General features: G+C 44.8%; 1 protein-coding gene across 7 annotated transcripts in view; it reads left to right on the top strand.

Annotated features, from left to right (window-relative positions):
- LOC137350649 (CUGBP Elav-like family member 4) overlaps positions 1-25,023 on the top strand; it is an 856,190-nt gene that overhangs the window by 734,854 nt on the left and 96,313 nt on the right. For 6 of the 7 annotated variants that reach the window (XM_068015445.1, XM_068015439.1, XM_068015443.1 and 3 more), the window contains 2 exons: positions 15,762-15,890; positions 18,483-18,562. In XM_068015445.1, coding sequence (XP_067871546.1) covers positions 15,762-15,890; positions 18,483-18,562 — 209 coding nt within the window. The remainder of the gene's footprint in view (positions 1-15,761; positions 15,891-18,482; positions 18,563-25,023) is intronic. The other variant, XM_068015447.1, reaches the window with a different exon arrangement.

Below are 25,023 nucleotides of genomic sequence, written 5' to 3'. Positions count from 1 at the left end.
CCCACACTAATCCCATATTCCTACCACATCCCCACCTGTCTCTATATTTCCCTACCACCTACCTATACTAGTGACAATTTATAATGGCCAATTTACCTATCAACCTGCAAGTCTTTTGACTTGTGGGAGGAAACCGGAGCACCCGGAGAAAACCCACGCAGACACAGGGAGAACTTGCAAACTCCACACAGGCAGTACCCGGAATCGAACCCGGGTCCCTGGAGCTGTGAGGCTGCGGTGCTAACCACTGCGCCACTGTGCCCACTGTGAAGGAAATCTGCTGTCTTTACCTGGTCTGGCCTACATGTGACTCCAGACCCACAGCAATGTGGTTGACTCTTACATGCCCTCTGAAATGGCCTAGCAAGCCACTCAGTTGTACCTAACCCCTTCCACTGTGGGTGTACCTACCCCAGATGAACTGCAGCGGTTCAAGAAGGCAGCTCACCGCCACCTTCTCAAGGGCAATTAGGGATGGGCAATAAATGCTTGCCTAGCCAGCGATGCCCACATTCTATGAATGAATTTTTAAAAAAGAAAGCAGGAAACTACAGCCCAGTTAGCTTAACATCTGTCTCAGGGAAAATGTTAGAAGCTATTATTAAAGATGTTATAGCAAGACACTTTGAAGAATTCAAGGTAATCAGGCAGTCAACGTGATTTTATGAAAGGAAAATCATGTTTTACCAATTTATTGGAGTTCTTTGAAGAAGTGCTGTGGATAAAGGGGAACCAGTGGATGTACTGTACTTAGATTTCCAGAAGGCATTTGATAAGGTGTCACATTAAAGGTTATTGCAGAAAATAAAAGCTCATTGTGTAGGGGGTAACATATTGGCATGGATAGATGATTGGCTAACCAACAGGAAACAGAGAGTAGGTGTAAATGGGTCATTTTCTGGTTGGCAAGATGTAACGAGTGCCGAAGGGATCAGTGCTGGGGCCTCAACTTTTTACAATTTATATAAATGACTTGGATGAAGGGACCGAAGGTATGGTTGCTAAATTTACTGATGACACAAAGATAGGTAGGAAAGTAAGTTGTGAAGAGGATATAAGGAGGCTACAAAGGGCTATAGATAGGTTAAGTGAGTGGGCAAAGATCTGGCAAATGGAGTATAATGTGGGAAAATGTGAAATTGTCCATTTTGGGAGGAAGAATAAAAAAGCATATTATCTAAATGATGAGAGATTGCAGAGCCTTGAGATGCAGAGAGATCTGGGTGTCCTAGTGCATGAATTGCAAAAGGTTAGTATGCAGGCACATCAAGTAATTGGGAAAACTAATAGAATGTTATTGTTTATTGTGAGGGGAATTGAATACAAAAGTAGGGAGGTTTTGCTTCAGTTATACAGGGTGTTGGTGAGACCACATCTGGAATACTCTGGACAGTATTGGTCTCCTTATTTAAGCAAGGATGTAAATGCATTGCAAGCAGTTCAGGGAAGGTTTCCGAGACTAATACCTGGAATGGACAGGTTGTCTTATGAGGAAAGGTTGGACAGGCTAGGCTTGTATCCGCTGGAGTTTAGAAGAGTAAGAGGCGACTTGATTGAAACATATAAGATCCTGAGGGGTCTTGACAGGGTGGATGTGGAAAGAATGTTTCCTCTTGTGGGAGAATCTAGAACTAGGGGTCACTGTTTAAAAATGAGGGGTCACCCATTTAAAACAGAGATGAGGAGAAATTTTTTCTCTCGGAGGGTCATGAGTCTTTGGAACTCTCTTTCTCAAAAGGCTGTGTAAGCAGAGTCTTTGAATATTTTTAAGGCAGGAGGTAGATAGATTCATGATAAGCAAAGGGTGAAAGGTTATTGGGGGTAGGCGGGAATGTGGAGTTGAGACTACAATCAGATCAGCCATGATCTTACTGAATGGCGGAGCAGGGTCGAATGGCCTGCTCATGCTCCTTATGTTCGTACATATGCTCATACACACACACCTGGAGTTTCCAGTCGATTGCACTGACTTTTTCAGTGTAATTCGTCCAAAATCAGCCCAACCGGCGCAGAAGATCGTGGAATTGCAAGCGCAAATCGAGTTTCCACATGCTTTTGCAGTAGTTTAAAAAAACATCAAACTGGAAGCTAGCCCTGCCCATAAAACTGGCCACGCCCCTAGATCGAAATCATCGTTATGGTGACCTGCCATGAATTGGGCCCATTTTTAGACCTTCAAGGAGGCTCTTAAAATCCAGCTGGTTATTTTAGCTGCAAGGACACTGACAAGCTTTTGAATATATTCTTTCTTTAATTTACTAGGAAATTGACTACAATATGTCAATGTAACGTGCAAACGGTTCTGCCGAATGTTTTAAACTCGCTGACAGTTAATTAAAAACAGGCCACTCACAAGTGGCACTCTAGACACTATGAGTAAAAATGCTTATTTTTGGTGATAAACCCATTTTCAACTGTATTAATAAAACGGTACCAGTTTACCACTCTTAAATATACCAAGGGCTAGTTTTTAAAGCAAAACTTTTTTTAAAATTCTAAAACTTTGCCCATTGCACTGGTTCATGGCAGACTTTGCATTTGGCGATATCAGTTTGAACAAAAGCGTGAGGAAAAAATGGGCAGCACAGTGGCGCAGTGGTTAGCCTCACAGCTCCAACGACCCGGGTTCAGTTCTGGGTACTGCCTGTGCGGAGTTTGCAAGTTCTCCCTGTGACCACGTGGGTTTCCGCCGGGTGCTCTGGTTTCCTGCCACAGCCAAAGACTTGCAGGTTGATAGGTAAATTGGCCATTGTAAATTGCCCCTAGTGTAGGTAGGTGGTAGGAAAATTGAGGGAAGGTGGGGTTGTGGTAGGGAATATGGGATTAATGTAGGATGAGTATAAATGGGTGGTTGTTGGTCAGCACAGACTTGGTGGGCCGAAGGGCCTGTTTCAGTGCTGTATCTCTAAAAAAAAAGCTTCTCAAAGCTAGTACTTGCATCCAGATCACCAGTTACACCCAAAGCAGAAAATCTACCACACAGTATTTAAATATTACAAGATCACTGAAAATGTACGGCTGAGGAGGGCAGTTGGCCTGTCTTGTCTCATCCACCTGGAACAAACCCATAGCTCCCCTCAGCATCCAACTCTCCCCTAAACAACTCCACAGCTTTTGTCTCTCCTACCCTACCATTCCACATGTTGACCAGTCTTGGTGTGCAGATCATCCTAACCCTAACCCATTTGACATTCGTAAGGTATCAAGTCTACAGTCACCTTACACCATTTTTATACTGGGTGCTGGTACAAAATGTACAATTCCCAGTCGTGGTTCCACTTAATTCTCAGTAGCAAACTGCGTTGAAAAATGTCATAATGAACTATGGCGACTGGGTTGCACTAAGAACCTGACCCATCAAGGGAACATCCTAATTCAATCCATGAGCTAAAGAGGTTTCGGCAACATCGGAGCGTATGTCCAGTTTGTTTTCACATGCAAGTTTAGTGCATCCATTGTCCCCCTGATGGCTCAGTTTCTTGCCGGACTGAACATTGAGTTCAATAATTTCAGAGCATGACTGCTCCCCACCCCCCCCACCCCCCCATTTTATTTTTTATTTTTAGTTTTTTTTTGTGTTTATTTTATTTCATCTCAGTTTGTTCAGTTTGCTTACCCACTGTTTTTTTTTTCATGTTTGTACTTGCAGCTGTTCGATTTTTAGTCCGTTAACACCCTATCTGTACTAATGCTTTGTCTTTCAACACACCATTAACATATTGTTTGCCTTTGCTCCATGACCTTCTGGTCAGCTATTCTTTGACCTTGTCCTATCTACACCTGCTCCTTTGTTATCTCTTGCCCCATCCCCACTTTACTTGCTTATAAGCTTTCACATTTCTAATATTTGCCAGTTCTGAAGAAGGGTCACTGACCTGAAACGTTAACTCTGCTTCTCTCTCCACAGATGCTGCCAAACCTGCTGAGTGTTTCCAGCATTTCTTGTTTTTATTGGCTCAGTTTCTTTGCTTTGCTGAGTTGGTCGATCTAAGCCCATGTCACATTAGTGGTACTACAATTGGCCTTTACTTCCTTGGATTTAAGAGTCATAGTTTTGAGGTGAAAGCTCCAGTGAGTGGGACTGACTGCACTGCTGTTCGAAGGAGATGGTGCAGACCCGATGGCCTGAATGGCCTCCTTCTGTGCTGTATTGGTCTGTGATTCGATAATTGCGGCTGGCTGCAATGAGAAGTGTGCATGCGTAGATGTCAAGTGAGGAGTTGATTCGACTCAGCTGTGATGCCCACTGCAGTGGGATAGTCTGCAGGCACCCACTGCCGAGGCTCACCGAAGAAGAAAGTTCACTTGCTGAAGATGCCCAGGGGTTCCATTACCCCGAGAACTGTACACCAACATAAATCAATATCTTTCAATGAGAAGATTAAAAGGCAACACAAATTTTAAGGACCGTTTCTGATACTTCAGAGTTATCCCCTAATCAATTCACCAGAAATTCGAGTAACTTGGATGGGAAGAGTCAAGAGGATAAAAGAATCTTTTAACCAATATCTTTTAAGACAATGGCCGGGATTATATCCTGGTGGCGGGGGTCTCGACGCTCAGAAAAATCAACGCTGAGATCCCCACGTTGTGCCTTCTCCGGACGGCCTGCCTAATCTCATACTAATTAGGCACTTAAGTGGACACCGGTGGGCCTTCAACAGGATCAAGGACCCCGTCGCTGGAAGTCCCGCCCTTGGAGAGCTTCCGGCCAATCAGAGGCCGGCAGCTGCAGTACCACCGGTTAATTGCAGCTGTGGCGGGAAAGGGCGCTTAATTGGGGTTAATTGCCCAGTTAAGAGCCTCAATTGGTAGAGGGGCGGGAAGGCCATTCACAGGCCTCCCGCTCCGGACTAAATTTTGGCGGAGGCGGAATGGTGGTGGGAACCACCACCCCCCCCCCTCCCCAGCCACCATCCCACCTGATTTTATGCTCTCCCCTCCTCCAAAGCTGCCCTGGGGGAGAGTATAAAATTTCCCCCAATAATTCTGATAATTATTCAGGGATTATTGTGTTTTGTTGATTTACTGTATGATCTATGAGTAAGCATTAACCAAAATGAAACCAACCATACACACCACACCCTAAAAAAATAAATTGATCAGCCAGTTATTAAATCTGATGATTTTCCTGATGGTTCCCACTTCTTTGTGTCATAGTCAGATTTAAATCTCTGGACATTTTTTTGCCTTTGGCACTTTTGCTTCTTAACAATTCAGACGTAAGTATTGACGGCTCCCTCCGGTCTTTCAAAATGGGCTTAGGAATCTAAAAAAAACAGTCTCTGCCAAATTACCATTGTAATCTCTGCGAAAAGTGACTGGCTGCCTTTTACCGCATTTTTGTTGCAAGGTTGCTAGAATTTGTATACTTCATAATGAGGGGAAGTCTTGAACAACTTAACTGTTTCTTTTGATGATGGGGGGTAAGGAGGAGGGCAAGGGGGAAGGGTATGGGACAGGGGAATGATGGGGGAGGACAGAGGGGTGAGGGGTTAGCAGATGGGGAATAACTGAGACTTCTGCAGACATTAAGGTCTTCCTTGAATTTATTTTGGGTAGTCCCATGATTAAATCCAAGAAGACTAACCTTAGTACGCTTCAAGATAACTTTATATTTGCAGGAGTGGAAGCTTTGCTTACAGACTCCATCTTGCTGACTCCTTGCTAGTGCAGTCTGGGTTGCTTAATGCCAACATCATCAAATACTACTCGTTAAATGACAGCTCTAAATTAAATAAGCAAATCACATGAAATAACTTACACTTTCTAAACAATTCAGAACATTTAGTGGGTAAATCCTTGTGTTTTATTATTGAAATCTTTTCGAAGGCTAAGTTTGGTCTATGTGGTTTGAGCGATGTACATATGGCAGGAGGAGAGTAGTTTATATTTTCCTAAATGCAACCTCTCATGGACAATAGAATCTGGCAAATTCTACTTTCTAGCTCAGCCCTGTGGTAACATGACCAGTGTTCCCACCAGATATTTGGCAGTTCAGCTGCACCCTTTAGGGTGTATTTTATGACATTGTACATTAAGTACTTGTTCTTTACAGACATGCCTAACTGCTATCTAAATTGACTATGTCATTTAAATTCCTATTCCTGACAAATTCCTGTTCTGGGAAGGAGGCTACTTGGTTTGTCAAAGGTCAGGGAGCGTCAAAGAACCAAGGGTGTCTGTAAACATTTTTGAGGGTTGTGAACACTTGGGGCTGAATTTCATGAGCCTGCTGCTGATTCCAGTGGCGGGCCTGGTAAATGGCGCCATTCCTGTCCGTCATGCGGGCGTCTGCCCCATCGTGATTATGCGGCAGGCACCCATTTTGCTTATACGAGGCCCGGGTCACCTTCCAATCACATGTCAGGGACAGGATGTGATTCGTTGATTATGGCCTCAGATGACTCCGGAGCAGATGCTGGAGCCATATTTTAAGGCCTGCCAGCCCTGCACTCATTACTGTCCTGGAAACGGTGCAGCCTACAAACCTGTCCTACTATGTCCTGTATCCCCATGCCCCCCTCCCAAGGAAGGCAGAAGACGATGGCGGAACAAAGACACAGGATGGCTCCACTGATCAATGATGCCTCCCTGCAGATTCTCCTCCATGCTGTAAGGGAAAGGCGGGAGGTTCTCTTCCCCTGCAATAGCAAGAAGAGGTCCTCCCGCCTGACCAAGCAAACCTGGGTGGAGATCGCAGAGGAGGTCAGCAGCTGTGGGGTCACCCAGCGCAATTAGATTCAGTGTAGGAAGAGGGTTAATGACCTACTGCATTCAGCCAAGGAGAGTGCTCCATAGCAGTTCCCTCCTTGAGGCTTGCATGGGAGGTTGTGTGACATAGGGAGGGTGGCAGCGATGTGGCGTTGCCTGAGTGCCTAGGAGTCTGTCTCTTCCTGACAAATGCATGGGTGTCTCTTGGCCACAGCTTACCTTCCTTCATAGCTAACCCCTGCCACCCCATAACTCCCATGACAGTGAGTGTCGGCACGAGAGACATCAGATTCCCCAGTAGTTGTTAAGGGACTGTGTGCCGTTCTCAACCATCTCCATCCTTCGTCTTGCAGGACAAAAGGGGCCATAATGGGAGGGAGCTGTCCCGGACAAGTGGAAGAAGCCCAGATGTACGTCCACTGACCTCCACCGAGATAGAGGCCTTGGAGCTGGCGGGCACCCAGGGTGGTCGATCAGCAGATGATGGGGAAATTGGAGGCCCTGCACAAGAGAGTGAGGGTTGTCTTCCATTGGCATGTGTATCAATGTTGGAGACCCACATAACGCTTAGTAGGCATCAGGAGAAGTGCACAGCAGAAGCCCCATATGTTTGTGCTCTCTCATGCAGGGAGCCATTCGCAGAGGTCCACAAGCACTTGGGGTTCAGATGTCCACCTCCGAGGAGGAAGAAGACTCAGAGGATGCACTGTCTCATGACTCTCTTGCACCCTCCACTAGCACAGATACTTTCACCTCATTGGGTACACGCTCAGCTTTAGAATCAGGGTCACAAGCTGGTGAGAGCACCACACATGTGCCCGAGCAGCTGGTGGAGGACTGTGGGTGGCCAGGCCCATGCTGACCCCAGGATGATGACAAGCACAGGACATGCTGGAGTTGCAAAGAGGAATATGGTGAAATCTGGCAGAGATGCCAGAGACCATGGTTAGCCCTTAGCGGACAATGGAGGAGTCCATCCATGCCAATGACTGCTGCCATGTCCCAGGCATTCGAGTGTATGGCTTCCTCCATCAAGAGGTTGGCAACCCTCATGGAGAGCCTGATCCCACAAATCCATGCAGACCTGCACACCATCGCCTTGGCCATGAGCTCAATGCAGGATGGGCAAGGCGAGAAAAGGAACAGGATCCCAGATGATTCTGCTGCTCCTGGTCCTTCTCTGGTGAGCAAGGAGGCGCAAAAGAGCCTTAAAAGGGAGAAGGAGAGGCTGACAGCCACATCTGCGGGCTCCCCTCAGGGCGCTCCGAATGTGGCACCCGACTCCTCAGCCCCTCCTCCAGTGAGTCCAGCTCCAGCAGCCGCGACGTCTGAGGTAAGTACAGTAACGGTCCAGGACACCCCCAGAGAGCTGGGGACTTCCAGGCTTCATTCAGCCAAGAACATCCGCCAAAAATCATCACAGGCCAAGGATCATCTTAATCAGCAGCCTGCCTCCAGCCTAGCTGCTGCCGCAGGAATCACACCATGTAGGAGCACCTGCAAATGGATTAAAAAGAGCACATAGCCACACTTTGGGTCTCACATATGTACATTGTACTGTTACAACTGAGGTGGGAGGAGTGCACTGTTAATTCAGTTCCACTTCTCCACTTACTGAAACAGACAATCAGATACGCTATTTTCCCCAGAATAGAATACACTACTAAACAACAAAATTAACAGTTTATTATAAAACAGGTCTTAACTAGTAATGAAGTAAAACAATATCATACAGATCAAATTTTTAAAAATCCAACATTAAATTTTAAAAGTCCCCTTTCTACCTTAACCAAATTTTAACATCTCTTTTTACTTTAGTCCCTTTGCATACTCTCTCATGCACGCACACTCATACACACGCACACACACGCAAACATATACCTGTTAACTGAAAAAATATGAAAAAGGATTTTTAGATCAGAGTTCTGTTACAGATAAAAAGCATTTGGGTTAACTACTTGCTCATCTTTGAAGGAAACAGCAAATGAGATATGTTATTCCAAACTGGCACACAGTCTAACTTCTGTGCACACATAGACTTGTCACTAGAATCTTCCAGAACAGTTCTTTCAGGCGACGTTGAGAATTATTTTTAGCAGGCTTTCTTCAAGTACAGGAAACACAATGAATCGACACAGTGGACTTCACAGGGTCTTTTATGGAGTTTCTGGGAAGCGAGCTGGGTTGTGGTCTTCCGTCCCTTTTTGGCACTTCAGCAGCCCTTGACTTTATCTCCTTCCAGAAGGTAAAACCATACACGCACTGACTGACAACCAGAAAGCTTGTCAGTTTTCTGCCCTTCCAGGTGCTCTCTGTTATTACTGGGCTTGTCCAATCAAAGGAGCGCTTGTCACTTTTCTGCCCCTGTTACCAGGGTTTCCGCTCCATCTCCAATCCGAGCCATGTGACAACCAGCATCACTGTTGCCAATCCAGCTCCCTCAGTCCTGTTAATGGCTCTCTCTCTTTTTATTTAAAGAAAAACTTGGTCCAACATTTATTCAGCTTAACCATGAATTCCTTATAAAAATATTTTTTTGACAAAAAAGATTAACTTTCATAACAATGCCTTTTGTGTTAAATAATTAAAAGATGCTTTGATGAAATCTTTAGGCTTCATTGTCTGAAAGCCGTGTGCTATTATTCCTTAATTATGAGATGTAGACTAACACTAACCCTAACCCTTCCCCTTTAGGGCCATGCCAAACTGAGCATAGCCGTCATTAACATGCCATTTTGATGAGAGCTTCCATTAACAAATGCTCTCCTGTGGCCACGAGGGCACATTGCCCAGCCGCACACAAGACAGGGACCACAAATAGAAAGGACGCGACAAAGCTCAGGTATTAAGGTGAGATTTTATTTCACTCTCTGTGAATGGACACCGGAGTAGCTGCAAACCATAACTTGTGAGGTGGTCTGTTGCCTCCTTCACACGTTCCTCCATCCGTTTGGCCTCCTGCCTTAGTACATGAGGATGTGCACACTTTGTCGGTGTGGTCGCTCATGGACCTCAGATCCCAGCCAAGTTGAAAACCCAACCTCAGTTCCGGCTGTGTGATTACATAGACCCAACACAGCTGTTTATCTACCCCATACTGAGCCCCCCACAATCTCCCCCCCCAATGCAGATTTCACCCCTTCGCAGAGGTCCCGCTAGCCCCAGACCCTTTTTCAGAGGCCTTCCACACCATGCTCCCCCAATGGCCTTCCATTTCCACCTCTTCCCCTCGGCTGCAGTGCTCAAGGCTGCCTACTCATTGTCTCAATGTGCCCTCTCCCCTTTACTGGTCGTACTGGCCGTGAAACCTTAGGCATGTCAATGTTGTCCACAGTTCACAGAATCTGCCTTCAGACGTAAAATCGCTTTTAATTATATTAAAATGCATTTAAATCAACACCTCAGCATAAAATCGGCTCCCATCGCCATTGTGCTTTCCCGTCACTGACAAAATCCAGAACCAATGTCACGACGCTGGATTTCCGGGCGGGCGGCTGCGTTGCAATTCTCCAGCCCCGCCCCTCCTGCCAGCAATCCCGCCCTTGACGGCCGCACTAAATCCAGTCCATGGTGTGCGATATTGGCAACAAGCACATCAATGTGTGCGTATGAAATTCTACTATTTCATTAACCTGGGGTTAACACCTTGGTGGAAAAAGAAAAATGTGTTAATGCATCATGTTCCACCTTGTCAGCTCATCCCAATGAACTTATTCTAGACTGGCGACTAAAGTAGTGATGATATTGGTCGCTGTACCAGCTGGATAACTACTGGAATTTCATAAGCCACAAAAGATAAGACAACAGCTAAGTACTCATCAGCTGTATTCTTCATTTATCTTGATAGCACAAGGGCTGGTTATACTTGAGAGAAGCTCTATATTGCTAGTTTGTCTTTACTGTAATTATCTGGAGATAATTAGTGCACAATGCTTCCTATGAAACAAGCAACACGATCAGAGCCTTGTGGACTGAAGAAATGAAGTAGAAATGAGCAGAGTCAACCAGTTCTAAAGTCGACTAATGAATCAAATTGGTAAGGTCCATGTTTTAGCTCTTTGGCAGCTGAAAAAGATGAGAACAACACAATGGAAATTAATGTCTTCATTTTTACTTGACTTCCCTTGACCTAGTGGCATTGGGGTGTAGCCTGTACCATGGAGACAGTACAAATAGGAACATAGGAAATAGGAGCAGGAGTAGGCCATTCGGCCCTTGAGCCAGCTCTGCCATTCAGTTAGATCATGGTTAATCTTCTACCTCAATGCCATTTTCCCGCACTGTCCCTATATCTCTTGATATCTTTAATATCTAGAAAGCTATCAATCTTTGTCATGAATATACTCAATGACTGAGCCTCCACAACCCTCTGGGGTAGAGAATTCCAAAGATTCACCACTCTCTGAGTGAAGAAATTCCTCCTCATCTCAGTTCTAAATGGCCTACCCCTTATTCTGATAGACCTCACTGTGAAGAGGTGGCACAAAAGAAATAGATCTGATTTCCCATTCGTTTTTACTGATACTGGTGTCCCCAAGGTCTACTCAATCACAAGGGGCTGTGTTACATACTGGATACTTTGGTTCACACTACCCCCACACCCTCTATCCATCCAAATAATACATTCAGACGTATTGATTTGAGAAATTAGACATCATTTCAGATACAATGCACATCCAGACATGGCCTTTGTCTCCATATGAACTGTGCATGTCACAAGTAGGTTATTATTGGTTGGATGAGAATAGAACTTCTGCAGTATTGTAACAACTCAACCAGCAACTAATTGGCACAAGTTTCCTGGAAATTTCCCAGGCAGCCCAATTTACTTTGGCCCATCTCATGACATTATGTGGCCTGTTCTGAAGCTGTAAAACATATGATAAAGATGGAAGATATTTTTATAAAAACTGTAAAAATAATTTTTGTGCATGCCTGACCCTACCTGATTCATGACCAACATTCTTCAACCCCTCGTGACTTCACAACATTTGGGCTATCGTGATTTTTTTTGGCTTTATTTTCTTGTCGATAATCCTCATGTCAAGGTGCTATGAATAATTGCCACCAAATAGAATGCAGACCATAGTCAAGGGCTGCAAGTCACCTTGACAAGAGTTCAAGGACAAGGCTGGCCAGTGTACAGGATTGAGACAGGATGTAGAGACATGTCAATCCAAGCAGCAATTAAGCCTTCGATGCAATTTGAACTGAAACAAAATAAATGTAGGACTTGGACAAATGGCTGTGCCACAGATGGTATGATTTATATATGTATAAGGTGGGGAAATGTCTTCACCTGAATTGCTACACAATCCTAAATATCATAAAGGAAGAAGTTTACCTTGTGTCTCTCAGTTCATCTCATATTATTTTGCTTCATGGGTTTAAAATTGCAAGGCAAAGGCAGCCCAAGAGTTGAAAGGTTCTGTAGAATTTCTTCAGACTGGTTCTATGTTGGTACTTAAAATCAAGATTGCTACCCTTGGGAATTCCACACATCATTTAGGTTGCCAAAAGCTCTGGCCTGGCATTTTAAGACATAATGCATGAAAGCAACAGGGAATTGCAAACAAAAACCTAATAACTAGCTACTTCCCTTTATAATAATGAGGATTACGTAATAATTTAGAAGACTACAGTTCCCTAAGGTCTGGTGGATTTAGCTGAACTTGATCTAATTGAAACCCAGCTACTGACTGCAGCGATTTCTCTCAGTCTTCCAATATCTGTAACAGACAAGATGTCAAAATGAACTTGTGTCAACATTACCTACTGTGGAGGCACGGCCACTGTAATCATTCAGATGACGTGGTGGGGGGTGGGGGGCGGGTGGGGGTGGTGGGTGATGTTGTGCAGTGTTCAATGACGGTTAAAGATTTAGCAATCAGAATGAAACAAAATCTGATTGATTGAAAGTTTTGCAAATTCAACTTCCCACGATTTAGATCCACATTGGACTAACCAAGGCAAATTTTTAAATTGCCAATTGAAACTAGTCTGATGAGATGGCTAAAGATATACAAAATACGTTAGATAAAAATCTATAAATGGGTACAATAGGTGGTGAATGAAATTCAATATGGCTAAGTGTGAACTATTGCACGTTGGATGAAAACAATGAGTGACCGATGTACTCAGATTTTGTCAAATTAAAGATGGGATCTCGTATTTAACAAGCCCAGTCATTGCAGAAGAGTCAAAACCCAAATTGGAGTTTAATCCTCATTTCTGTCTTATAATTAAATATAATCTGCATTCAACTACGTTCCCCATTACCATTATATAGCATGCTTAATCCTTCAAATATATATTGCACATTTTCATAATTTCTTTCTGGTTCATAAACTTAATGCAGACTAATGAAAAGTATCCTTCTCATTATTAAATGGATGATTAGGTACTGAGGTTGTGCACCATCCAGTCCTGTCATTTTGCTGGGAGTTCTGCTCCTCTAACTCCAGAGTTAAGACAGCTGGAAGCCCCATGGACTTTCCGGCCATTATAATTGCACTGTTTATTTAATGTTATTTTACCAAGTCTTTGCATTTTTTCGTATTCATCAGGAAGCTTTCATCCCATCAGTAGAATCATAGGAATTACTGCACAGGAGGAAGCCATTCAGCCATTGCATCAGTCCCGGTGATAATTCTTCAGTTGAAGCCATCAGAGCTAATCCCATTTCCATGGCCCTTCCATACATCCTTCTGTATTTTTCCTATTCAACTATTAGTCTGATTTCCTTTTAAGTAATGAGATAATTTCGACTTCAGTAGCCACTTCTGGTGAAATGTTCCAAGTTCTGAATAACCCTCTGTGCAAAAGTAATTCTTCTAATTATCCAGCTCCATTCTACTCATGGCTATCTCGATTCTATGTTCTCGTTATCATTTTCCCAAGCTGTGGAAACCAACTTTCACTATTTCTTAATTTTGAAAATCTCCATTAAATTCTTCATTAACTTTCTCAGTTTCAGGGGTAAAGTCCCAATTTCTGAGCCTTTCTTTAGAACTATATTCTTTCATTCCTGATGTCTGCTGATATATTCTTGGTACCATGGTTTTAATATTCTTTGTAGAGTTGGATGTAAAGAACTGATTGCCATACTCCAATGTAACGTAGCCAATATCTTGTACACAGTTATCTTCTCTTTCCTTTTCTATCCAATACCTCATATATAAAATCCATAAACTCATTTTTTTTTTTAAAAAGCCTTCTGTATCTGCTTCCCCACATTTAAAGATCGATGTGCATGTACCTGTGGAACTTTCTGTTCCTCCTCTGTCGAAACTGTTACCGGATAGGATATATTTCCTCTTATTGCTCCTATTTCTCAAGAATTATAACTTTACATTTCTCTGCATTGAACTGCATTTGCCATCTACCTGCCCATCCTTCTAACCTTCTCCAGCAGGGACTTGGGTTTAAGGAGAAATAAAAGCATTAAATCACTAGTGATAATCTTTAAAAACATTCTTGAAATGTTTGTCAAAGATGAACTCTTACTTTTTTCTTGACGTCATTAACCCGCTGAACACTGTGGCCATCAACTTTTCCTGGGTATGTTCTTGTTCCATGGGCCACTGACCAGTGTTGTTAGCCAGTAAGACTGTATCCATCTTCGTTCTTCTGGCTTTTAATAGCCGAGAAGAGGAAACGTAGGAAGGATAGAAATGGTCAGTGGAAACATATTTTCAATAAGAATTCAACTTTGACCCCATTTTACCTCTGGAAACTTGGAGCTCATGCAAAGCCCTGCTGCTCGTGTCCTATCTTGCACCAGTCCTGTTCATCGATCTCCCCTGTGCTGACTGATTCGAATTGGCTCCCAGTCTGGCAATGCGTCAGTTTTATAATGCTCATCTTTGGTTTCAAATCTCTCCATGGCCTCACCTCTCTCTATCTCTGTCACCTCCTCCAACCCTACAACCCTCCAATATTTCTGCTCTCCTCCAATGCTGGCCTTTTGCGCACCCTCAATTTTCATCGCCCCACCATTGGTGGCCGTGCCTTCAGCCTCCTAAGCTGTAAACTCTGGAATTCCCTCCCTAAACCCCTCTGTCTCTCTCTCTACCTCTCTCCCTTCTCCTTTAAGATGCACCAAAAAATCAACGTCTTTGACTAAAATTTTGGTCACCCGTTCTAACAACTCCTTATGTAGCTCAGTGTCAAATTTTGTTCGATAACACTCCTATGAAGTGCATTGGGATGTTTGATTATGTTAAAGGTGCTGTATAAATGCAGCTTCTTGTTCCATGACTGCTACAGATTCTTTGGTCCAGTGAACAATTTATTATTGTTGCTAATGGAGGCAGATGCCAGGACAAGATACGTTCTCAGAGTACAAGTGATTGGTGCATGTTTACTCAGCCAATAGCGAGTACGGGATCCAAGAATCTTGCCCTAGGAAAATGTAGAATTCCAAGTGTAAATGTAAAAATAAATGCAGTGAAGAAATCTTTTCAAGTGGTTTCTTTAATATCTGGTGCACGCAGAGCACTTGAAAAATTCCTGGCCCCAGCATAATTTGACAAGATATAAAATTTAAACACTGCAATGACGCATAAGGCCACAGCATTGAGTCACACCTCAGCACTTCATCTGCAATACGGCTGCTTCTTGCAAGAGGTAGTTTGTTAACTGTGGCACCTCACGGGGCTAACTTCTGTCAGACATTCTGCTGGGAGATTCAGTGAATGTGCAGGCACAGAGTAGAGTTCATTAACCTTTGGTAGACACTGCTGTGGAAATTCCAAATCTCACTGACGCATAAATAACAAGTAGAGAGGCAGATGTTAGTTTTATTTACACAGTTATTGCCCTCGTTTTTTTAAATTCTAAAACGATCATGTTAATTCGGAAATGGTCCATGTTTCATCCATTTTACAGATTCTCCCTCATGACTTGCCACACTAGCAACTGCAAAATATGCAGTAATAGCCCCTTACAGAGGATAACTTTATGATAAACAATACACTCGTGGTATTTGGAAACATGCAATGGCCTTTGCCTCCTTAGAGGATTAAGATGCCTTTTCTTTGTTTCAGAAGATAGAAAGCTCTTTGTGGGTATGCTGGGGAAACAGCAAACGGAAGACGACGTCAGGAGGCTATTTGAATCCTTCGGCTCGATTGAAGAGTGTACCATTCTTAGAGGCCCTGATGGAACCAGCAAAGGTCAGTCATCACCTCCTACCTCAATCCATTGCTTTCCTAAAAAGCTAGTGTATAACCAGTTACAGCTAAGTAGGGATGGTCTTTTCTTGCTGCCCAACTTAGACAGCCCGGTATAACAGCTAAATGCTCTGCAGATTAGGCAACTAAGTTAACTTGGTAACAGTGGCATGGGGATGAATTTAACCAGCCCTCTTGGGATGGGGCTAGGAGGTGGGGGCACAGGGTGGCAGAGTGCCTGTTGTCTTCCCGCTGCCATGCCATCTCGCCAGCGCTGGGAAAGGTGGCAGACAGCCCTCCTATGCAGAGGTCAATTGAGCCATAAATGGCTAATTAAGAGCCTCTTCCCACTGCTTCTGGCATTTCACCAGTGGCGGTTGGGCCCTCCACCACATGGGGAAACTTGCAGTAAACCCTGCAGGCTTGGTGTGTGTGTCGGGGTGGTTGTTGTGGGGTTTGGAGGAGGGGGGATGGGGTGGGGTCCACCTATTTGTTCACTATTTCGATCATGGAGGGGCCGTCCTGCAGCAATGACCATCCCTGCAGCAACGGCGTCACCTGCCTTCACCAACACCCACTCCCACCTTGCCGGGACCTACCTGACTGGCCCGCATGCTCCCAGACCCCCGTTACCTTGTTGGGAGGGGTGACATCCTTCCATGGCATCGCCTCTTCCAGGTCCAGTCCCAGCAGTGGCCACCACTCTCGGTGGCGCTGCTGAGCTGCTGGCCCTCCGATTGGCCAGCAGCCCCTGGGGCCAGGCCGGCCATCCTTAATAAGGATGGCAGCTCCAACGTCGTCAAATTAATTGCCTGACCCCTGTAAAATGTAGCTCTGGGTCCCGCTGAATGCCGAAGTTTTCAGCCTGTTGGAAGGACTCCACCGCGCGAACAAAATTCAAGCCATGGTGTTAGTGAGCTTCACTTAATGAATTGATTGACATGAGTTGCTTGGTAACTGACAGGACTATCATTGGTTTACTAATTTGCTGATTTGCTAACCATTAAGGAGTTAACCTAACCAGCTTAGTTATCAAACCAATATTAGTATGGCTCATTTAAACTGGAAACTAATTGATTAAATGTTCATTAATTATTAATTGTCATCCGTTAATGAGATAGTTGACTTTTCTTTTACTCATCGTGGTATTTGAGCATCACTGGCTAGGCCAGCATTTATTGCCCATCCTTAATTGCCCTTGAGAAGGTGGTGGTGAGCTACTTGCTTGAACTGCTGCAGTTCATGTGGTGTAGGTACACCCACAGTGCTGTGAAGGAGGGAGTTCCAGGTTTTTGACCCAGCAACAGTAATGGAACAGTAAAATAGTTCCAAATCAGGATGGTGTGTGGCTTGGAGGGGAACTTGCAAGTGGTGGTGTTCCCATGCACCTTTTTTCCTTGTTCTTCTAGGTGGTAGAAGTTGCGGGTTTGGGAGGTGCTGTCAAAGGAAGTTTGGCAAGTTGCTGTAATGCACCTTATAGATGGTACACATTGAAGCCACCAGTAATGGAGGGAGTGGTGAATGGGGTGCCAATCAAGCAGGCTTGTTTGCCCTGGATGGTGTCGAGCTTCTTGAGTGTTGTTGGAGCTGCACCCATCCAAGCAAGTGGAGAGTATTCCATCACACTCCTGACTTGTGCCTTGCAGATGGTGGACAGGCTTTGGGGAGTCAGGAGGTGAGTTAATCGCTGCAGAAGAGCCAGTCTCTGACCTGCCCTCATGGTCACAGTATTTATGTGGCTGGTCCAGTTTAGTTTATGGCCAATGGTAACCCCCAGGATGTTGAAGGTGGGGGGAATTCAGCGATGGGTTATGTGAACATCAAGGAAAGAGGGGGTTAGACTCTCTCTTGTTGGAGATGGTCATTGCCTGGCACTTGTCCAGTAAGATAACAGCCAGTCTGGTTTCTATCACTTAGATGATTAAATTGATGTGCCAATATGGTCCTGTTTGCTGTGCTCTTTTCTCTAGAAAAGAAAAGGCTGAGGGGTGACCTGATAGATGTGGAGGAATGTTTCCACCTGTAGGGAGTCCATAACCAGAGGTCATAAATATAAGATAGACTAATAGATCCAATAGGGAATTCAGGAGAAAAAGAGGTACATACGGGATCCCCCTTTCAGTGGTGTAAAGACAGGTTAGAATGTGGAATTCGCTACCACAATGAGCAGTTGAGGTGAACAACATAGATGCATTTAAGGGGAAGCCAGATAAGCACATGAGGAAGGAAGAAATAGAGGGTTATGTTGATAGGATTGGAGGAAGATGGGTGGGAAGGGGATATGAGGATAGTGTGGGAAAAAGACATTGAAGTGGATGATCAGCCATGATAGTATTGAATGGCGGAGCAGGCTCGATGGGCCGAATGGCCTAACCTTGCTCCTATGTTCCGAGGGGATGGTTTGTGCAGCATCAATGCTGGAATAGATAAGGAGGCCCAAAAGAAGAAAGAAACCCGTTGTAATTCCAGTTTCCACTGTGTTGGAATTGTGGCCTTGCATCTTGTTGAATATCAAGAGAGTGGAGCATCATGAGCAGTCACGAGACAATAAGATAATCCTTTCTGCGTTCTTGTTTCTTTCTTCTCTTCTCTCAGGCTGTGCGTTTGTAAAGTATTCCTCTCATGCAGAAGCCCAAGCAGCCATTAACAGCCTGCACGGAAGTCAGACGATGCCAGTAAGTTAGATGGGAAGAAACAAGTTCATGAATAATTTGTGGCTTGCTGAATCGCTGTGCTATGTATAAAGATTATACTTACTTATCTTTCCTTGTTGCTGATATTATAAAAGCTTCTGCAGTACAGTTGTCTATTGCTGCCTCATTAAAATGATTATATATTATAAGTATATATATATATGTGAACAATGCAATACAGTTCTTATTTTTCAATGCGAGTTACTGCTGGGCTGGAGATAGGAGTCTTTAAACTCCTCCCTTCATCAGCACAGACGAAAAATGCCACTCTTTCAGTGGCATAAAGCCAGAAGGTTTAATGTACTATTACCTTGTTCCATTTCTCTTGATTCCTCCATTTTCTCTCCTCTTCTCATGGTGTCATTTCTCCTTAGCGAGGTGAACTTCTGCGGGCACTGACTGACCACAAAAGACTCACCCCAAGTGGCCATGTTTTCAGTGAGCTTCAGTCGTGAGAGTCAGTCTGTATTCCCCCTTCACCATGCCCAGCCCCGTAACCACCTAATGGGAACATTGTAATCTAGGCTGAACCGTTACTACAGAGCTGAGGGAGTGCTACATTTTCAGAGGTGCCATGCTCTGAAACGATGTTAAACCGAGGCCCCGTCTGCCTGTGTCGATTGATGTCAAGGATCCCACAACACTTTTTTTTAAAGAGCTGGGGTGTCCTCCTGGCCAGGATTTACCCCTCACCCAATACCACCAAAACTGATTGATTGATTACTTTCCAATTGCTGTCTCTGGGAGCTTGCTCTGCACAAATGGGCTGCTGTGTTTCCCGCCTAACACTTCAAAAGTAATTAATTGGCTGTAAAGTGCTTCTGAGGACTTGAAAGGCGCCATATAAATGCAAGTTCTTTCTTTCACAGGGTGTCTCACTGTGGCCCCCTTACTACTGTCATACCCTGACTTACACGCAACAGGGGAGACAGGGTAAGGCTGCTCTGTGATCTTTCTGTCAGGGGTTGCTAGATACTGATCAGTATCTGATGGTATATCTGGCTGCTTTATCCACCCGTCTCCCCGCTACCCCCACCGTAAGTCAGGGGTTCTTTTTCGCATCTAAACTGTCATCCTGGCGGAGATCGGCGAACTCAGTACAGACCACAGATCAAACAATGGGCTGGATTTTACCTGGAAAGGGGCTGGGTAAAATGGTGGCGGAATGCATCGGGAGGGGAGCCCAACGCCTTCCCCCACCGCAGGATATTACCAGCGGCGGGTACCTCAGTGGCACGGCCGGGGACCAGGCTGCCAATTATACCAATTAAGTGTCCAATTAAGGGCCACATACTGGCATTGGGAGGTGCTGTCTCCAAGTGGAGAGACTGCCAGTTAAACCATGACAGCCTCCCAGCAGGTTACCGGGGTTGGGGGAGTGCCTCCATTATGGCTGCTCCGTGACCCATGGTGGCAATGGCAGCCCCCGCAGCTATGGCACTGCCGATGGAAGGAGCCATTGGCAGACATACTGACAACTGTCTAGGACCTAAGTTCTGGAATTCCCACCCCCGGTCCACTTCTCCTCCTTAAGAACCCCGCCGCCCCCCCCCCCCCCCCCATCCCCCAATGTAAAACCTACCATTTTGTCCAAGCTTTTGGTTACATGTCCTGATGCCTGCTTTGTGGGTTCAGTATCAATTTCTGTCTGATTCCATTCCTGTGAAGCACCTTGGGATGTTTCACTGCGTTAAAGGCACTATATAAATGCAAGTTGTTGTTGTCACCCCTGTTACTCAAGCCCTTATAGCTTCATCCACAAATCAGAGCAACATTGGGTGTGAACACACTGCATTGTGTTTGTGTATGTGAATCCAGAACGCTGGTGATGCTGCAAGCTGCCAGTTGCGTAGCAATTGCTCCCAAATGCTGAACAAGAACTTGTACTTACATGGCACATTTTACAGCCTTAGGACATCCCAATGTGCTTTACAGCCAATAATACAGCTTTTTGAAGTATAACCAGTGTTGTACTGCAGGAAACAGGACAGCCAATTTGCACACAAGGGCAAACAAGCGGAAATGTGATAATGAGCAGATAAGGTGTTTTAGTGATGTTGGTTGAGGGGTAACTATTGAGCAGGACACCGGAGTGAACACCCCTGCTCTTCCAAATAATGCCACGGGATGATCTACGTCCACTTCAGAATGCAGCCAGGACCTCTGTTTAAGATCTCTTCCGAAAGACGACACCCTCAACCGTGCAGCACTGTCTTAACACTGTACTGGAGGGTCAGCCTAGATTCTGTGTTCAAGGGCAGGAATTTTAGCCCCCCGATGGGGGTGAGCTTGGAAGTGTGAGGGCATGAAAATTCATGCCACCCACCAGTGTGCCAGTTTCCCGGCACCATCTGCCCCCCACCCACCACACACCAGGCCAGGCCATTTTCCCGAAGTCGAGATAGAGAGCAGCAGGGCGACTCACACATGAGTGGCGGGTAACCAACTGAGCTTGTTAAAGAACACTTAAGGCCTATTGTCAGAGGTCGACGGGGATTTTCCAGTCAGCCCCCCGGGTCCCCCTGCGTTGGAGACAAGGCCAGCTGCCTGGAGTCGGCCTCCCAGTAGCAGAAGGGGGTGGGGACCAGCACTCCAAACAGACTTTGAGATCCTCCAAACCCGTTTGTGACCCCCACTTGTCCCCCGATATCGGGGTCCCGACCCAAAGGGCAAAATCCTGCCTTGATTCTCTGGGATGGATTTTGAACCCACAACCATCTGACTCAGAGGCGAGAGTGTTACCCACTGAGTCATGAGTGAAACTAACGTGCAGCATTTCACATTGAGGCTACACAAAGATAGAAACTGCCAACGCACAACCCTTGGCTAACAGCAACGTTTTTATAAAATATTGCAACACTATATGTTATAAAAATTAATCTTGGAGCTCAGATCATAGTTGAAAACTACTGAAGCTGCATAATCAAGGTCTTTAACAATGTTAACTCCTCAATTATATTTCTGCCTGGCAGTGGCTCTGAAATATCATTATTCTGTACATGTTGCACTATGAGATAACATTTGATTTGATTTAGATTTTGATTTAGAGATACAGCACTGAAACAGGCCCTTCGGCCCACCGAGTCTGTGCCGACCATTAACCACCCATTTATACTAATCCTACACTAATCCCATATTCTTACCACATCCTCACCTGTCCCTATATTCCCCTACCACCTACCTATACTAGGGGCAATTTATAATGGCCAATTTACCTACCAACCTGCAAGTCTTTTGGCTGTAGGAGGAAACCGGAGCACCCGGAGAAAACCCACGCAGACACAGGGAGAACTTGCAAACTCCACACAGGCAGTACCCAGAATTGAACCCGGGTCGCTGGAGCTGTGAGGCTGCGGTGCTAACCACTGCACCACTGTGCAATATGAGATGCTAGAATCATATTGCACAAAAGGAGGCCATTCTTCCCATCGTGCCTGTGCTGGCTCCTTGGAAGAGCTATCCCAATTATTCCCACTTCTCTGCCTATTCCTCCCTGCTCTCCAAATTTTTCACTTTCAAATATATATTCAATTCTCTTTTGAATCTGCTTCCACCACCTTTTCAGGCAGTGCATTCTAGACCCTGACAACCCGCTGCGCCAAGATATTTCTCCTCATCAATAGGTGATTCACACGAGTTAATAAGAACTAACACACACCACAAAACATGCTGCTGTGCTCTGCCTGTAACCTTTATGAAAGTTTCAGCACAAATTCAGCAGGATTCTGAGCTTATCTGTGGCTGGAATGCTGGTGTCAATGGACTGAGGGAGCATATGGCAAAAGCATCTTGTATCTATGCGGTTTGCAAGATAACACTGTACTCACTGCTTGAAAATCTCTTGATGGCTTATCTTGAAGTGAGTAGCTTTAATCCCAGGGGTGCGAGAGCCCTTTAATTAGGATGACAGCCTCATTTGCACTCAGTTCAGGTCTTGTCCATATGCCACAGGAAGAAAGTGGACGCGATAGAAACCGGGCCTGTTCTGGAAGCGAGAAAAGAAGAGAAATTAATTTTCTTTTATATGTTGACCTTGATAGATTCAGGTCTCTCAATATACAGGGATTCACTTTGGCAAATTGTTCGTTGGCGTGGCAGGAGCCAGACCAGAGATGTAAGATTTCTGACAAGAGATATTTGACCGTGTTGTTCTTCTTATCCCTTTACTTGACAAACTAAAAATTAAGCAGAAAAAAAACAAATTTGTTGCCTGCTCTAACCAACGCCACCAACAATGAGGCAAGGTGGAGCAAAAAAAATTTGCATTTATATAGTGCCGTCTATGATCTCAGGACATCACTTTACAGCCAATGAGGTACTTTTGAAATGGCATCATTGTTGCAATGTGGAAAGAGAACCTATGGTTTAAAACAGACGCACAGCTTTCATCTGATACTGTCTTCCTTTTCATTTCTGTTTTATTTTCCCACTAAAGTTGTGCTGTCTGTTTCTCTTTTCTTTTGAGCACATCCCTTTCCATGACTGCAACCACGGAAAGACACAAAATTACACCTTGACCCTATGGAAGTTAAAGGAAAAAGAAGGACAGGCTCGTATTTCTGGAGCACTTTTCATGAATATGGGATGTCCCAAAGTGCATAACAGCCAATGAAGTACTTTGAAGTATAGTCACTGTTGTAATTTAGGAAACGCAGCAGCCAATTTTTGCACAGCAAGCTCCCACAAACAGCAATGTGATAATGAGCAGATAATCTTTTTTTAGTATTGTTGGTTGAGGGATAAATATTGACCAGGACACCAGAGAAAGCTCCCTTGCTCTCCTTCAGAAAGGATGTGAAGTCATTGGATAAGGTGCAGAAAAAACCTTCCAAGAATGTTCTGGGGTTTAGGGACCTCAGTTACTTGGATAGATTGGTGAAGCTGGGGCTGTTCTCCTTCCAGAAGGTTGAGGGGAGATTTGATAGAGGTGTTCAAAATCATGAGGAGTCTGGACAGAGTAGATAGGGAGAAACTGTTCCCATTGGTGGAAGGGTCAAGAACCAGAGGACACTGATTTAAGGTGATTGGCAAATGAACCAAAGGCGACGAGATGAAAAACTTTTTTTCTGCAGTGAGTGGTCCAGATCTGCCTGAGAATGTGCTGGAGGCAGATTCAATCGTGGCTTTCAAAAGGGAATTTGATAACTATCTGAAGAGAAAAAAATTTGCAAGGCTACGGGGAAAAGGCGGGGGAGTGGGACCAGCTGATTAGCTCTTACAGAGAACCGGCATGGACTAGACAGTCTGAATGGCCTCCTTCTGTGCTGTAACCATTCGATGATTCTATTCTGTGAAAGTAATGCCGTGGGATCTTTTAGATCGACCTGAGAGCGGCCTCAGTCGCATGCTGGCCTTGCAAATGTCACCCACGTCCGGGGAAAGAATTAAAAGATAAAAGATGCTACATCTTTGGGAATGGAAAGTAGAAGAGGAAGATGAATTTGGGGAGTTCAGGCAGATTTTGCCATACATAGTCACAAGGAGATCAGAAAAAGCTGTTTTGATCACTCTGGCTGGCTTCCATTTAGAAACTGAATCGGCAATTCACTATCTATATGCCTGAGTTGACTTTCTCAGCAAATCCCTGTCCCACTACCTTTCAAATTGCTCATGCTATAAGCCATGCGAGGCCATTCAGGGGTGATGTCAGGAAGCATCTCTGCACACAAAGTGTAGTGGAAATCTGGAACTCTCTTCCCCCAAAAAAGCTGCTGCGGCTGGGGGATGGGTGGGGCAGGGCGGAGGGGGGTGGTGGTCAACTGAAGATTTCAAACAGAGATCGATGGATTTATTAAGCAATGCAGAATTAAGGCAGCAGGTGGAGTTAAGATGCAGAGCAGCCATGATCTAAATGAATGACCGAACAAGTTTGAGAGGCAGAATGGCCTACTCCAGTTGCTAAGAATGCGTGGATTGCTGGGTGACTGAGACTAGGATGCTTTGGTGGAGACTGTTTATTGATTTCTACAGAGCTTATTACTCCACTCCTAACAATTTCCATCCAGTGCTGGCTGGCTCTTTAGTTAATTGTGCTCAGATGTATATATAATCAACACCCAACACCTGTTCACCCTATTACCTTCAACTATTAGGTATCTAACATCCATCAACAGAACTTATTAGACACTAACATTGTACCCTCATCAATGTATCTTATCTTCACCAACAAATTGAGGCCTTTACATGATGCCCCACAGCCATGACTCAATGAGTGGCCTCTCTGGCAGAAGGTTGTGGGTTCAAGTTCCAATGTAGAAACTTGAGTTCATAATCTAACCTAAACACTCCAGTGCAGAACAGAGAGAGTGCTGCACTGTTGCAGGTGCTGCCATTCAGATGAGATGTTAAGCCAAGGCCCAGTCTTCCCTTGCAGATGAAAGATGGGGGAGGGGGAGATGGTGGCGTAGTGGTAATGTATCTGGACTAGTAATCCAGAGGCCAAG

Source organism: Heterodontus francisci, chromosome 35, assembly GCF_036365525.1.
Source record: "Heterodontus francisci isolate sHetFra1 chromosome 35, sHetFra1.hap1, whole genome shotgun sequence".
Taxonomy (NCBI): Eukaryota; Metazoa; Chordata; class Chondrichthyes; order Heterodontiformes; family Heterodontidae; genus Heterodontus; species Heterodontus francisci.
This window is presented reverse-complemented; position numbering and strand designations above follow the sequence as displayed.